Raw genomic sequence first — 16,428 nt, forward strand, 5'->3', positions numbered from 1 at the left:
CACCTCTGCCAAACCATGTTCAGAATCTGGAACCCATCTTTGCTCCCTCCTTGCCTCACATAATGAAATCCACCCATTTGCAATAATATTAATTTTAACTGTGGTATTGTACCAAGCAGTGTACAAATGAGCACGGAAAGACCACGAGCCTGGGAGTTAGAGGATCTGGGTTCTAATCCCACTTCTACCGTTTGCCTGCTCCATGACCTTGGGCAAGTCATTTAACTTCTGCGCCTCAGTTTCTTCATGTGTAAATGACTCAACACCTATTACCTCCCTACTTAAACTTTGAGCCCTTTGTGGCTTGTGTTTCACCTGCTCATCTTCATTCTGTTGCCCTGATCATTTTTCTACAGAACCATTTAGTCCATGTTTCCCCACTCCTCAAACAGAAATTACTTACCATCACCTTTAAAGCCCGCAATCACTTTGCCCCCTCCTACCTTACCTCCCAGATTTCCTGCTTTAACCCAGCCTCCATACTTTGCTCTCCAGTGCCATCCTACTCACTCTTCCTTGATCTCATCTATCTCACTGCCAAGCCCTCGCTCACATTCTGTCTCTAAGAGATTAACACTTCATTGAGGCCTAAGAATTTACCATTAACTCTTGAAATTTAGGTGAAAGTAAATTATAGGAAGGTCATTCTGTTTAACTAAATATTTATAATATCATTTCAGTTTTATTAAGCAGGATATTAGAAGAGTAGCATTCTTCAGTGCAAGGATATACTGCAGGGTAAAAATGTAGTACTTAAACTCAAGGCAGTCCTTTTGCTTTCCACCCTTTTTTTTTTGAGGGTTTCCACTTGATAGTACCTTAATAAGTTTCCAGTTTCAGTTTCTGTTCTGGATCATTCCCCCCCAAAATTTGGGCCATTTAAGATATTGTCTAGGACCATAAATTCGACAAAGAGCTGATTTAAGATTTATAAGGATAATTATGGTATTGGTTACCTGCTTACTATTTGCCAAGCACTTTTGTAAGCTCTGGGGTAAATACAGTGCAAGGTTGGACAGAGTCCTTGTCCCATACAAAGCTCACAGTCTAGATAGGAAGGAGTAAGATTTAATGCCTGTGTTACTGAAGAAAGACCAGTGAAATGAAGTAACTTGCCTACGATCACAGAGCAGACAGGTGGCAGAGCCACGCTTAGAACCCAGGTCCTCTGACTCTCAGGCCTGTGCTCTTTCCACTAGACCATGATGCTTTATCTCTGAAACGCAGTCTCTAATTGGAGCACTTGAAGCTGAAAATGGTAAATTGTGCAGGTCTGGTTTGGAATCATTTTTCAGTTCTTCAGAGGCACCTTTATCGCAGGAACTAAATTATAACCATTCAGCCTTTCTTTCAACAGGATAATAATCATCTTCATCTTAAAGCATTTCATATTTCTCAAATAAAACAACGCTTCTAATTCTGGTTGTATACTCCCAAGCAGTTAATATATTGCTTTGCCCTCAGGTGCTGCATAAATGCCATTGATATTGGAATCAGAAAATTAATTTAATACACATAGAGAAATTCTCCATATTCCTTAATTTGTTTAACTCTTTCATTTTTTCAGCACTAGGTTTCAGAGACCTCTTTCCATTGATTGAGAAATTCAAGTAGTACCTGTTCATTTTCCTCAGTGGTTTTAAATGAGGATCAAAGTCCTCTCTAAATTCTTCTTGTATTCAGAATTCTTGTATCCAGGGCAAAGAGCTAGGCAGCAGGTGGAAGGTACTCCTCTATCTACACTTGATTTCAATCTAACAGTGGTATTTATCAAGCGCTTCCTTTTGCAGAACAGTGATATAAAGCACTGTGGGGAGTACAGTATAGCAGAGTTGGTAGACATGTTCCCTGCCCAGAAGGAACTTTACGGCCTAGAGGATTTCAGATTTAATTGCATAGCATTTTGTGCCCCCAACATAATAACCCATTCAAACAACTCTTCAACTACATGTCCTCCATAAGGCCTTATAATTGGAAACTAGGTAGCAATTTAGCTCTAAATTCATCTTGCCTAATATATAACCTTTATTAATTTTTACTGACCGTCTCACAAAAAAACTGATATAAAATTGTCATTTCTTTGGAAGACAAGACTTTTGTTTGGAATTTAGCACAACACTAAGTAGCATAACTGGAATCAAACTTGTAGTCAAAGACACTATATCCTTGAAAGTCAGTACAAGCTGATATCTTCTATTCACATGTTTCACTATCACCCCAAAATGTTTGTTGTTTTTCCATTTCAACATGTGTTTATTTTGAATTCTTCCTTAATTCAGGGTCTCCTAATCATTATAGCTTCTTTTAAAATGAAGGATCTATGCCCTAAATTAGGTTAATCTTCACTAAAAAATGTGTTTTGTCTCTTTTCGTATAAAACATGTGCAGTGCAGGTCTCTGAGAGTGTTTGCCTGAAGCAAAACTGTTACTGAAATGAACTTTGAATTTAGCGTCTCTCTGCATAACTCATGAATGTATTCTACTTATATTTTATGAAAGTACTCCTTTTATAAAATATCTTTTCTACATGAAGATCTAACTCCCAAAACCCCACATCAAACTTGCACATTTTTACATGTTTTGTGAGTAGTTATTCTGGATAACTGGTCTTTATCAGGTACATTTAATTGGCATGATATATACGGTGAATGGGAATGTCGCTGTACATGTATCTTTTTCTTTAAAAGTCCAGGAATTAAGGAGTCCAGGATTTGTAGTTTACTTAGGAAATGATAGCTGTTTATGTTACTGACCACTTTTGTAATCTTTGGCCCCCAAGTTTGTAACCTATCATCTATTGCAGTATCTATAATGGTGCGGGCTGACTGGACGTGTGAAATCATAGCGGTAGAACCAGACAGTACATTTTTGCAACTCAAGACAAGTTGACATTTTGCAATTTGCTTCATTATCAGGACATTGTAGGTCCTTGTGACCAATCGTGAACTTTGCTGGAAATGAAGTGAGGTTTGTTTTGGAATAAAGTTGTTTCATAAGATGTTGAGGATAATTTGACATGATCAAAAATTGGTTTCTTTGAGACGTCTGAATTTAATGGTAATGGGATTTATCATTTCAGGAGGGAGAAAAAGATTAGACAAATGTTGAAATTTCCAGGAGCCTTTTGGAACTCTTGAGCAAATGTCAAATAGCATTAAAAAACATGTCTCCATAAATGTTTTAACTGGGAATATACTGTTTAGATATTATTTATATTTTATACTTTTAAAAATAGTAAGAATATAGTAATGAAAGAAAAGTTATACACTTGAATTTAAGACTGTGGTGTTTGTTTTGTACAGGAAACTTTACAGCAGTTGATAATGATGTCTTTGCCAAATATCCTAATCATTGGCAAAAATCCCTTTTCTGGTAAGTTTTAATATTGTCAAAATAGGAAATAGTACATTCTTCTGTTCAGGCACTTATATTTCACCACTGACCAAATCAGAATACCCTTGGTTTAAAATATGAGTGATGACTAATTCTAAAATACTATTTGACATTAAATTTTGATTTGTCTTTTGTGAAAGACCAAAAATCACTTTTGGGGCAGAGGGATTTGTAGTCTTAGATCTGGGAAATATGGTATGCAAAAATACCATAGTCAGTTTGTGGCTTTGGGAATAGGTCAATACTTAACATTTCTACTTTGTTTTCCGATGGTTTATTTCTACACCTTTTCACCATTTTTGATAAATTTGACCTCGTTGTCCAATTCCAATTTGGGTTCAGCATGTTAATATGCTGAATTGTATTTGCACTATTTCTGATTATTTCCAGTTCATGCAGGACCAAACTGAGTTCCAGCTTCACTGAAAATTACCTGCTGTCAGTAGGGAACCACACACATATGATAAATAAACCATTCTCTAGTATTAGAACCCACTTAGACTTATCTCCAGACTGTCTAGATTTTTATATATCTAGCTTGTGTCTGGTTCATATCAATCCTCATAAGTGACGTTACGCTGTTTTAAAGCATTAGGAAGGATATGAAAATGACAATTTCCAAGGTTTTGGAAATAGTAGCTTGAATGTATTTTTGTGAACCAGTTTTTTTTTTAGAAAGTAATGGCAGTGCTTATTCTGAGAGAATAAATAGTATAAATAGTTTTATGAAAATAGGGACACAGTCACTAAAAGCTGAGTTTAGGATGGCATTTGAGAGTCAGTATATAAAAACTTCCTTTTCAAGGGCCATTTTTTTAATGGTGTCTATAAAACGCTTGCTTAGTGCCAAGCACAGTGTTATGTACTGGAAGTTCTGGGTAGATACAAGATAATCTAAGTACCATTTAAAAAAATATTGTAGCCAACTCTAGCACTTATAAACTTACTTTAACCTATCCCCAGCACTCATATATATATATGCCCTCAATTATCTATTATGATTACCTTGGTTGCAATTTTTTTTTAATTTTTGTCTCCCGTGTTAGATTGTAAGCTCCTTATGGGTACCTTTTTATTCTGTAGTTTTCAAGTATCAAGTACAGGACACCACACTAATTGGGCAATCAGTAATAAGAATAATTATGGTATTTAAGTGCTTACTATGTGCAAAGCACTGTTCTAAGCGCTGGGGTTGATGCAAGGTAATCGGGTGGTCCCACATGGGGCTCATGGTCTCAGTCCCCATTTTACAGATGAGGTAACTGAGGCACAGAGAAGTTAAGTGACTTGCCCAAAGTCACACAGCTGATAAGCGGCGGAGCCGGGATTAGAGCCCATGACTTCTGACTCCCAAACCCGGGCTCTTTCTACTGAGCCACGCTGCTTCTCAGTAAATACTACCTCTGTTATTACTCAAGGAGCTTAATTTCTAGCGGAGGTAGAGAAAACGCCAAAATAATTTACAGATAGAAGGACTGAGCAGATTGGGATGTGACATATGTTAGTGCCCAAGTAATAGGGTGTGTAGGATATGTACAAAGTGCTAAGGAGATTATTACTGCACAAATGCTGAGTTGACAGGGAACATGACTTGAAACGCTTCATAGATCAGGAATTGTCTGACAAGGATTATAGCCCCAAAATAGTAAAAAGTAGAGATTTCTGAAGGAAAACTAGCAATTTGAAATGTTACTAAAATATCTTTGGTAGCCAAATAATTATTATTTTCTTTTTAGAACAAGGAACAGAAGAAATTAAAAAACTGCTGTTACTTTTATTGGGCTGTGCAGTTCAGGTATGTTTTGAAAATATTCCTCAGTGTTTCCAATTTGGACTGGGTGGAGGCCCCTTTTCGGTAGTTTTGCCTATGAAAGAAACAGGATGTCTGAGTTATGTTTTTCAGTTGCAGATGTTTAAGGATGAATTTGGCATGCTAATCTTTCCAGAATAGGATATCTAGGCAGACAGTATCTATGTGAAAAATCCTAACAGTTTGTGTCATAATTTATTTTAGCTGTCTAAATGAGGGATTCATTTTTATGATAGTTTACATCAATTGCAAGTTTTGCTTACTGAAATTGAAAATGAATCAAGCAAGCGATGAAGCCAGTAATTAAATTGAATCACACACTGGATAACTTTAGTGTGTGTGTGTGTTTGTGTGTGTGTGTGTATATTTGCCCCATAAATACAAAACATTTTCTTAAAAAGGTCAAAATGATGATAAATAATACTTTTAGCTCAGGCATAGTGAGAGTTTGAACATCCTAGTTGCCAGATTGTTACTTAGCAACTGACATTCTTAGCCTGGTTAGTGAGAGTTAAGAGGAGTTCTGTAATGAGCCCTCTGTGGAAAACTTGGAGGTGTTAAAAGAGGAAAGGGGGTAGAGGAGTACTTCCGTTCAAAGACAATTGGGGCTATCACTGAACAATTGTCACTGTGCATATGAATGTCCTTGAGAGAGATCACTTGCACATTGTGCCCTTGAAAATACAACAGTGTGCCTTTTCCCACTGGGCTGAATGTGGCTTGAACAACAGTGACAGAGGGGAAAAGGTGTGCTCTAGCGCTAGCAGGACATGTTTTTGAGTGGTTTCTTCAGCATTGCTGTTGGTTTGCAAGGAGCCGTATAGCCTCTCACCTGATTTTCTGGTATGTAGCGGCATGCACTGGGCGAATGATACGGCGAATGGGTTCAGTCTGTGTTTATGGAAGTGGGGAAGCAGCGTGGCCTAGTGGATAGAGCATGGGCCCGGGAGTTAGGGTTATTAGGACCTGGGTTCTAATCCCAGCTCTACATCTTGTCTGCTATGTGACCTTGTGCAACTAGCTTAACTTCTCTGAGTCTCCATTACCGCATCTGTAAAATGGGGATTAAGATTGTGAGTCCCATATGGGACAAGGCTTGTGTCCATCCTGATTAGCTTGTATCTACTCCAGCACTTAGAACGATATTTGACATATTAGTAAGCACTTAATAAATACTATTATTATTATTGAACTAACTATCTCTGAGATAGAATTGGCAGCAGAAACTGCTGAACCCTCATCCATCTTGTGAACCACCGCTGCATATGCATTTACGGTGGCATAGAATAGGTTGGGGTTTCTTTTCAATTATTTTGTGAAAACTAAGGAAATATTAAACGAAACAAAGAACTGAAAATCTTCACAGTACTAGACCATGAGCTGGAAAATTACATGAGCATCAGGACATGCACATGCCAGGAGAAGGGGAACCATACTCCCCCAACGCCCCCCCCAAAAGCTTCCATTTTCATTTACCCCTCCATCTCCACGTTAAACATGTACTCTTTTCCATTGGCTCTTTATAATAATGGCAGCATTTCTTAAGCGTTTACTATGAGGCAGATACAAGATAATCAGGTCATACACGGTCCCAGTCCCATATGGGGCTCAAAGTCTAAGGGAGAGGAAGAGCAGGTATTGAATCCCTATTTTACATATGAGGAATAGAGGCACAGAGAAGTCAATTGATGTGCCCAAGATCACACAGCAGGCAAGTGGCAGAGCTAGGATTAGAACCCAGGTGCCCTGACTCTGAGACCCGTGCTCTTAACACTAGGCTAAACTGCTTTAAAGTACTCAGCTCTCTCCCACTCCACCTTTCCGCACTGATCTCATACTAAAACCTAACTAACACACTTCTCTAGCTCCAACCTGCTCATTGTATCTTGATCTCCTCATTTTTCCAGCTACCATCCCCTTGCCCATATCCTTCCTCAGGCTTAGAACTCATTCCCCATTCATACCCAACAGGCCACCAATAATCCCATCTTCAAAGCCCTACTAAAATCACATCTCCAAGGGAAACTCTCACTTCCCTCCCAGACTAAGGCCTCCCTTCTGCATAACTTACACGCACTTGAGGCAGTTCCCCTTAAGCCCTTTGATATTAGCCCATCCCACAGCACTTATGTACATATCCATCTGTAATTTATTTTAATGTCTGTCTTCCCCTTCTAGTGGTAAGCTCCTTGTGGGCAGGGGTTGTCTCTCTTTGTATTGTGCTCCCCCAAGTGCGTAGTACAGTGCTCTGTACTCAATCTCGTCCTCTAGCCAGTAACCTTGTTGTGGGCCGGGAATGCATCTGTTATATTCTTGCGTTTTACACTCCCAGCCACTTAGTACAGTGCCCTGCACACAGTAAGCACTCAACAAATGCAATTGATTGATTGTAAGTGCTCAATAGCACTGATGGATGAATTGATAGTAGATCCAGACTGTAGCAATCTCTGCAGTAATCGAAATTGCGTAGAGAAATATACCAAGACCAACAAACATTTTCACATTTCAGTTTATTTTATTTAGTCATATTTGAGGCATACTCTGCATATATGTAGACTCTGGTTAATGAACCATCTCCTAGTCCCCAGTTCACCTGTGTTTCCTTTCAACAATCTCACCAAATCCCTTCTCATCCAGGCAGTCTTTCCCAACTAGAAAAAAATGTAACTGACTCTTGTCTGGCCTTATTCACCCATTTCCTGAATATGCAGCTAATGCACCCTTTTTAACCTTTTCCTCCACAAAAAGTACCTACCATTACTGTCTCAACTTAATACACATACTTAAGTCACTTTACTCCATGTGTGTTTAATTAGATATGGATCTACTGGTTTGTGTTGGTAAAGGTCAGTGTTTTTGAGAGTAAATGGCAAGGGTCAGGGATCATGTATAATGCACAGCATAATGAACATTTGAAGGGTTAGGAAATACTTTTAATGAATCTGATCCATAATTGCTATCAGAAATGGAACCGACCAGTTTTTATAATCACGGGGTGTAATTTTGCCCAGGTGATTTGAGCATAAAACCTTTGAAAGAAATATACTATTTAATTCCTAATAAAAATGTGTAGAAGATAGAAAGAGGAAGGACTTTTCCAAGTAGAATTGTGACATGTTTCGTGAAATGGAACAAAATCAGTGATGTTGGAAATATCTGTCAAATGAAACTGTGATGCTGCTGTTTTCAGGGCAAGAGGCTAGGATTTTACTAATTCAATTTTGTTTACCTTCAACAAGCCATCAATAACATTTATTCATTCATTTAATCATATTGAGCGCTTACTGTGTTCAGAGCACTGTACTAAGCACTTGGAAAGTACAATTCAGCAATAAAGAGAGACAATCCCTGCCCATAACAGGTTTAGAGTCTAGAAGGGGGGAGACAGACGTCAAAACAAGTGAACAGGCATCAATAGCATCTATATATAAATAGAATTATATTGAGTTCTGTGTGCAGAGGGGTATGATAGGTGCTCAGCACAACAATGACTTTATTTGTACTCCATTGTATATTTGTTTTTGTGGTCTATTGCGCATCATATATGTAAATTGGGGCCAGAAGAAGCTTCTGACAGGATTGTAGCTTGTTGGATTGCAAGTGGGGAGAAGATAAGAGTAGGAATGTTTAGGAGATATTGTGAGGAGGGTATTATGATTGTTTGAGGAAGATGAGCTAATTGGAAGTATTGTAGAAATAAAGAAATACTGGATTTGATACCCAAAAAAAGGGGTAACCTAGATATTTAAATGGAAAGCTTCTCTGAATTTTGGACTGAAACCAGGAAGAGCTAGGCTGTAATAGAAAATTGTAATGAGCCTCTTTGAGAAAATGGAAGATAGCTGTAACCCTATTGCTTTGTGTTTGACTCAGGAAAAAGACTCTTGACTATGTTTCAGCAGAGTGGAGGCAAAGTATAATAGAGATCATCATATCTGGGAAATGTTTATTATTTATAAATGCCTGGAGGGATCTGGGCAGCCACTATATCTCCAACCCCATCTTCAGATTCAGTTGATCATTCAGAAAGAAGCCCAGAGTCTATTTTACATGCCATCTTGCACACCCGCTACTGTACTTATGGTGTTGTGTCTTAAACTCCTGGGGTGTTTCACCAGCATTGCTTTTGCCAGTAGTTTCCTTATTCAAGAAACTAGAAATCAGGAATTGCTGCTTTTTGACTGAAATATTAAATTCATGTAGAGCTTTGTTTTTCTCTTCACAACAATAGCAGTGCAGCAGTCTATAATGCAGTTAACCCCCCAAGATCCTTTCGTATAAGTTCTTTGTGATCTATCCCCAGAAATCTATCCTCGTGTCAGAAGTTAGCCAAACAATTATTGGTTGTTTTACAGATATTGAACAAGGCCATGAATGGGTTTACTCTGTTTTTTGAGTTTGATAATATAGTCATTGAAAATTTCCAATATGGATTTCAAGGATGAAGTACTGATTCTAAATTTTTTTTTTCCAACAAGAAAGGCAGTATTGTTAGATTGTAGCCAAGAACTGAGTGTCAAATGCTTGGCTGTCATCCGAGTGCCACTGACTCACTGTGTGTTCTTTGGCAACTCACAAATCCTCCCTGAAACAAGTTCTTGTGTCTACTCCATAAAGTTAGGACAATAATACTGATCTAATTCAGAAGCATTTGTGTAATGGGTGGCGTCTTGGAACTCCTCTGATGAAAATGTTTGTGTGTTTTTCAGTTTTTGAGCATGTTGGCTCTGCTTGGCCTTTTATAAATAATTTCTAAATTATACTTTGAGTACTGAATAGAGCCACTAGGACAACCATCTATTTTGTGAGCAAAACCGTAGAGTGCTGTTGAAGACTATCCCTAGAAGTCATGAATTACTGTTTGTTTTGTAGTGTCAGAAGAAAGAAGAATTCATTGAAAAAATCCAAGATTTAGATTTTGACACCAAAGCAGCAGTCGCGGCCCACATACAAGAGGTAATGTAATGTCTGTGTATTTTAGTGTATGCAGGTCTTCTTTTGGATGTCGTAGTATATGACACAGCAAAATGTGTGGAAGAATATTTGAATTCCTCCAGCAAATCCAAGCCAAATAATTGCATCTGCTGCTAATTCTAGTAAATCTACTAATGAGATGAAATTGTTTTGACTAGCACACCAGACTTGATCACATATCCTTATAAAAATGGCTGAAGTTGTTTAAGAACATGTAAAAATACCAAAGGTTTGACTGATGTGCTGTGCAATATCAAAGGTGAAAAAGGAAAATCAGTAATACATTTTAAAAATCTGCTGTTCCCTGAAAGTATCGTTTTGGGGCTCAGGATTTCCTTCACATAAGCAAATTAAGATCCGATCATTGCATTTTGTTATCCTGGCTGCTCTGGCAGTACTTATGCATTGTTGTTTCCCATTTCTACCCTTGGTTGTTCTTTTCCAAATGTTTAGTGTACTCATATTTATTTATTTTTTCCCCTTTAATTGTAGGATAGACCCATTTTTGAAATTTAGGCACACACCTATTTTTAAGTGGGGATAGGAATGAGAAAGAAAATGAGAAAAATGCAAACTGGACTATACTGATCATTACACGAGCCTTTCACATGACCAAATTTACAATTCGTAGTTCAGTTTCTTCATCAGCTGTCATCCTTAAAGTCTCACTCTCCTACAAATAGCACTCAATAAGTGCTACTTCCCAAATTGATGCATATTTACTGGTGACCCCAGAATGAATATTCCTTGGTAGCTGCTGACTTTTTTTTTTTTTTTTGCATTTTTTAAAAGTAGTATTTGTTAAACTCTTACTATATAATAATAATGTTGGCATTTGGTAAGCGCTTACTATGTGCAGAGCACTGTTCTAAGCGCTGGGGTAGACACGGGGGAATCAGGTTGTCCCACATGGGGCTCACAGTCTTAATCCCCATTTTACAGATGAGGGAACTGAGGCACAGAGAAGTTAAGTGACTTGCCCACAGTCACACAGCTGACAAGTGGCTATACTATACTATATGCCAGGCAATGTCCTAAGCACTGGGGTAGATACACAGTAATCAGGTTGGACATAGCCTTTGTCCCTCATGGGGCTCACAGCCTTACCCACCAATTTACAGATAAAGTAACTGAGGCATAGGAAAGTTAAGTCACAGAGCAGACAAGTGGTGGAGTGGGTTTAGAACCCAGGTCCTTCCAGCTCCCAGGCCCATGCTCTATCCACTAAACCACACTGCGCCATTTGCAATTGTGCTAGTTCTATAGTCTGTGACATTTTAAAAAATGTTGATCAGTCAATGACATATTTATTTAGCTCTTCCTTTATGCAGAAAGCAGCGTGGCTCAGTGGAAAGAGCATGGGCTTTGGAGTCAGGGCTCATGAGTTCGAATCCCAGCTCTGCCACTTGTCGGCTGTGTGACTGTGGGCAAGTCACTTAACTTCTCTGTGCCTCAGTTCCCTCATCTGTAAAATGGGGATTAAGACTGTGAGCCCCACGTGGGACGACCTGATTCCCCTATGTCTACCCCAGCGCTTAGAACAGTGCTCGGCACATAGTAAGCGCTTAACAAATACCAACATTATTATACTTTGCAAGAATACAACACACTAAACTACAGTATAAAATTCACTGCCCACAAAGTCTGGAGAGGAAGACAGTCATTAAATTAAAGTTAAGTTCAAAAGTGCTGAGGGGCTGAAGGTGGATTATTGTGCTTACAGATTAGTGATATAAGTGCACGGGCAACACAGGAGGTAGAGGGAGTAGGGGAAATGAGAGCTTATTTGGGGAAGACTTTTGGAGATGTGATTTTAGTAACGCTTTAAAGGTGGAGAGAGTGGTGGTTTGTCATATATGAAGGGGGAGGAAGCTCCAGGCCAGAGGAAGGGCATGGGTTAAGTGAGGAGTTAGGCAAGATTGAGGTACAGTAAGTAGGTTGGCATCAGAGGAGTTGTGTCCTCACTAGGTTGTAGTAGAAGACCAGTGAGTTAAGATAGGAAGGGGAGTAAAGCTGATGGTAAGGAGTTTCTGTTTGACGTGGAGGTTGGTGGGCAGCCATTGGCGGTTCTTGAGAAGTGGAAAGACATGGACTGAATGTTTTAGGGTGTTTTTTTTTAGAAAAATGATCCAAGCAGCAAAGTGAAGTAGAGATTGGAGTGGGGACAGACAGGAGGCAGAGGCAGTAGTCAAGGCGGTATAGGCTAATTGCTTGGATCAGCTTGGTAGTGGCTTGAATGGAGAAAAAAGAGTGGACTCCAGAGATTTTTCAAAAGCAGAACTGACAGGATTTAGCAACATTGAATATATGGGTTGAAGGAAAAAGATGAGTTGAGGATAATGCCAACGTTATGGATTTGAGAGACAGGGATGATGGTGGCATTGTCAACGGTGATGGGAAAGACAAGGGGAGGACAGAATTCGGGTGGAAGATGAGTTTTGTTTTGGACATGTGAAGTTTAAGGTGTCAGTGGGACATCGAAGCAGAGATGTCCTAAGGCAGGAGGAAATAGGCTGCAGAGAAGGAGAGAGGACAGGATTGGAGAGGTAGATTTGAGAATCATCAGAGTAACGAAGGTAATTGAAGCTGTGGGTGCGAATGAGTTCTCCAAAGAGTGGTGATGTAGATAAGAATAGAAGGAGCCCTAAAACTGAGCCTTGAGGGACTCCCACAGTTAGAGGGTGTGAGGCAGAAGACAAGCCTGTGAAAAAGACTTAGGAGTGGCCAGAGAGATAGGAGAGAATCAGGAGAGGAGAGTGGCAACGAGGCCACGGTTAGATTATTTTCCCAAGAGAAGAGGGTGGTCCACAGAGTTGTAGACGGCCAAGAGGTCAAGAAGGATTTGAATTGAGTTGTCCAAATAATCCCACTTACTGTACCTTGCTCTTGCCTCTAGACTGTGACCCCCTTCTAGACTGTGAGCTCGTTGTGGGCAGGGAATGTGTCTGATTGTTGTTGTACTCTTCCAAGTGCTTAGTACAGTGCTTTGCACACAATAAGCACTCAATAAGTACGATTGAATGAATGAATTGATTTGGAATATTTGATCAGATCATTAAGACAAAAGAGAGAGCAAATTATCTGAAAATTAAGCAATCAGTAAATTATTAAGCATTAGCTGCATGCAAAGCTATAAAACTTTCAAGGGAAATGTAAAAATTTCAGTCTCTGCTCTTAAGGATTTAACAGCCCAAGGAAGGGAGACTAAGCACTTTACAAGAAAAATAGTAAATGATCTTAAACCCCCGCAATGCCTAGGAATCTTGGCATACATCGTCCAGCCTTAATTTTACGGTCCGCCTCTCAGTGTGTTTCCTGGGAATTGGAGAGTGTTGATGGGTTCCCTCCAGCACTTCCCACACATCACCTTGGTCTTCTTAGTGTGGTAGTGGTAGGGAAATAGGAACTGACAATGTGGGCGAACGCACTCTCTGTTTCAACTTATCTTCCAAACACCACAGTCATGAGAAGAGAGGCGTCTTTGAACATTTCATCTTACAAGTGAGCTCATTGCACCATGTATAGGGCTCATTGTGCCACAGCAGTAATAAATGACATGAAATCCAACAGCCCAGGGATCAAGAAACGTCTCTGGCAAAACTGGAGTTCCCCACAGCTGAAGGTTTCTAAATTTTTCCTTAATAAAAGTAAGTTTCTACCACTGTCCACAGCAGCAGGAACAGAGCTTCAGTTTCCTCTGTCGGTTGAATGAGAAAGGGCAGTCCTCCTGACTGTCTAATTTCCCTGGGGAACTCCACTGAGATTAGACCCACATGATCATATGTGGAACATGTCTGGTTCCTTCCACCTTCAACGGTTTCTGTACAGCACGGCTTCCTTTTCCTGAGGTTTTATGCCCACTGTTACCTCAGGTCATCTCCATCCTCCTCAGGCAGAACTAGTTGGTGCAACCAGTTCAATTTACACTGGACCCAAGGCTCCTAGGGGGACCCAGTTGGAACAGAAGTATTCATGTCCACATATGAATGGATGGTTGTTTAATTGGTCACTGCTTACTTGGCCAAGTGGTCCGAGGGGGACGGATGCAGGCATCAGTGTGAATCCTGCCTTAACGCTATCCATCAAGAGACCCCCAAAGAGTGCCATTTTGCTCCCTCCGATTTAGACTGGTAGCCCTGAATGGAATCGGAACTGTGTCCAGCCGAATTATCCTGTATCTCCCCAGCACTTAATGCAGTGCTTAAAACATGCTACTTAACAGATACTATCATTATTATCAATATTAATAGTGCTTAACAGTGCTTAACAGATACTATCATTATTATCAATATTATTATGAATTTCTAGGCCACATAGGGATGTAATTTAAAGTACAAGATTATTCAAACTTTCAAAGAGGCTGAGCTACAACTTTACCTGGGCTTATTATTTGCCCCTGAGTGATGGTGACCCCTAAATCTTTCACAAGTAGTATATCATACAACAGTTATAACAAATTCTGTATAGATTTTTCCTAAAATATATAAAATAATGTGTAACTTTACTGTGACGTCATGTAGTGGTTTCTGCACAGTGAAAGGGAAATGTGCTTATTTTAGCTGTCACTCCTGAACTAAGGCAGTGGGTCAGCAGATCTGCGATTCTTACTATTTGTGACATCTTCTATTCTCATCAAGCCAGAGTGAAACACTGATGGATGTTAATGGTATTCGATTAAACTTTCACTTTAAAAATGCAGATGCATTAGATAAGTTATTCACCACCGAGTTCTTTATGTTCTCACAAAGACTAGCTTTTCAATCGAAACAACATAATAGCTTGTTTCTTATGAGATGGAAACCTTTTTCTTTGAATATTTAGTCTAATAATTTTAAATAGGTATGTATTATGGACAATTTTGCAGTACTTGCGTTACAGAGCCTACATAAAACTTGTAAAAGAAAGATAAGGCAAGTTGACATGTAAAGAAATTGGTAATGATGAATGATGAGCAGCTGATATTTAAAGAAAAGTTAAAGCTATATATTTGATGCAACAGCTCTCCTATAATGTAAGCATTGTGTTATTGAAAAACCCTGCAGTAAGGAAAATTTATGCTGTAATACTCAACAATCCCAACATTGCTTGCATTCACACAAACCATTTCTTTTGATACTGTGGTATGGCGTAACTAAGCAGGCTGTCGTCCGATAAGCGTCTGGTCATTCCCAAACAATCTCGAGGCAAAAAAGAGTATTGAAAACATAAATTGTGGCAGAGCTGATTGAATTTCACTACAGGCCTTGCTTTGTTCAAGGTAATGATTAGTAAGTTCAGTACGTTCTTCCATAGCTTGTGTTTCACTGTGCATTTTGAATAGAACAGAAAAGTAGAATTAGGGAACATTCTTCTAGAAATTGCATCTCTCTGGACACAGCATGGTGTGGCATCAGAAGAATCAGTTGTGCAGTTGCATGGTGTCCCACCTCGTATTCAAAGCGAGGTTTCCTTAAAACAGAGTTCTGCAAGAATTCACCTCCCATGCTATAGGATACCTGATTTGTATGGTACTGATTGTATTGTAGTTCTTTATTTGGAGGTCACATAGGTATTGAAAACATATATGATGGCAGAGCTGATTGTATTTCAGTACAGGCTTTCCTTTATTCAGAGGTGCTAACTAGAAAGTTTAGTGTGTTCTTCCATAGTTTGTGTTTTCACTATGTGTTTTGCAAACATCATCAAATTTGCAAAAAATTGTTATTCAGAGCATATCCTATTAAAAAAAAGTCAATCCATAATAGACCTCTCAAACAACATGCATTTCTGGTATGTTCTAGCCCATTTGAATTACTTATTGCTTTTTTAAAATTCCAGGCCCCACATGTGAGCTAGCTTACCGTAATGAAATGAAACAGGTATTTAAGTATTGGCTAGTTTCTTTGCAACTGAGTCGTGGAAAGTCAAACTGAATTGGGACTAAAGTGCAGCGTTAGAAAGAGCTTACCTACTTATTCCTTCTTTTGGTGACTGATAGTTGTTCAAAGCAACAAATTATTTTCTTATCCCAAAGGTTTAGTGTAAAGACTCCATTTTGGGGTTATTCTTTGCATTCTCAAGGTAACGCATAATCAGGAAAATGTGTTTGATATGCAATGGATGGAGGTGACTGACATGCCTCAAGAGCACCTGGAGCCACTCTTGAAAAATATGGCATTACATTTGAAAAGACTTATCGACGAGAGAGATGAGCATTCCGAGGTATGTATACACTTGATTCATTTTTAAAATTTCTGAGGTTTGCTTTTCAG

The 16,428-nt window shown here is 39.1% G+C and overlaps 1 protein-coding gene across 9 annotated transcripts in view; it reads left to right on the forward strand.

The window, feature by feature from the left end:
* Window positions 1-16,428, forward strand: part of CCDC88A (coiled-coil domain containing 88A) — a 107,645-nt gene that overhangs the window by 32,373 nt on the left and 58,844 nt on the right. For all 9 annotated transcript variants that reach the window (XM_029072069.2, XM_029072068.2, XM_029072070.2 and 6 more), the window contains exons 4-7: window positions 3,303-3,372; window positions 5,130-5,188; window positions 10,076-10,159; window positions 16,238-16,378. In XM_029072069.2, coding sequence (XP_028927902.1) covers window positions 3,303-3,372; window positions 5,130-5,188; window positions 10,076-10,159; window positions 16,238-16,378 — 354 coding nt within the window. The remainder of the gene's footprint in view (window positions 1-3,302; window positions 3,373-5,129; window positions 5,189-10,075; window positions 10,160-16,237; window positions 16,379-16,428) is intronic.

This window comes from Ornithorhynchus anatinus, chromosome 9 (genome assembly GCF_004115215.2).
Source record: "Ornithorhynchus anatinus isolate Pmale09 chromosome 9, mOrnAna1.pri.v4, whole genome shotgun sequence".
NCBI classification, from domain to species: Eukaryota; Metazoa; Chordata; class Mammalia; order Monotremata; family Ornithorhynchidae; genus Ornithorhynchus; species Ornithorhynchus anatinus.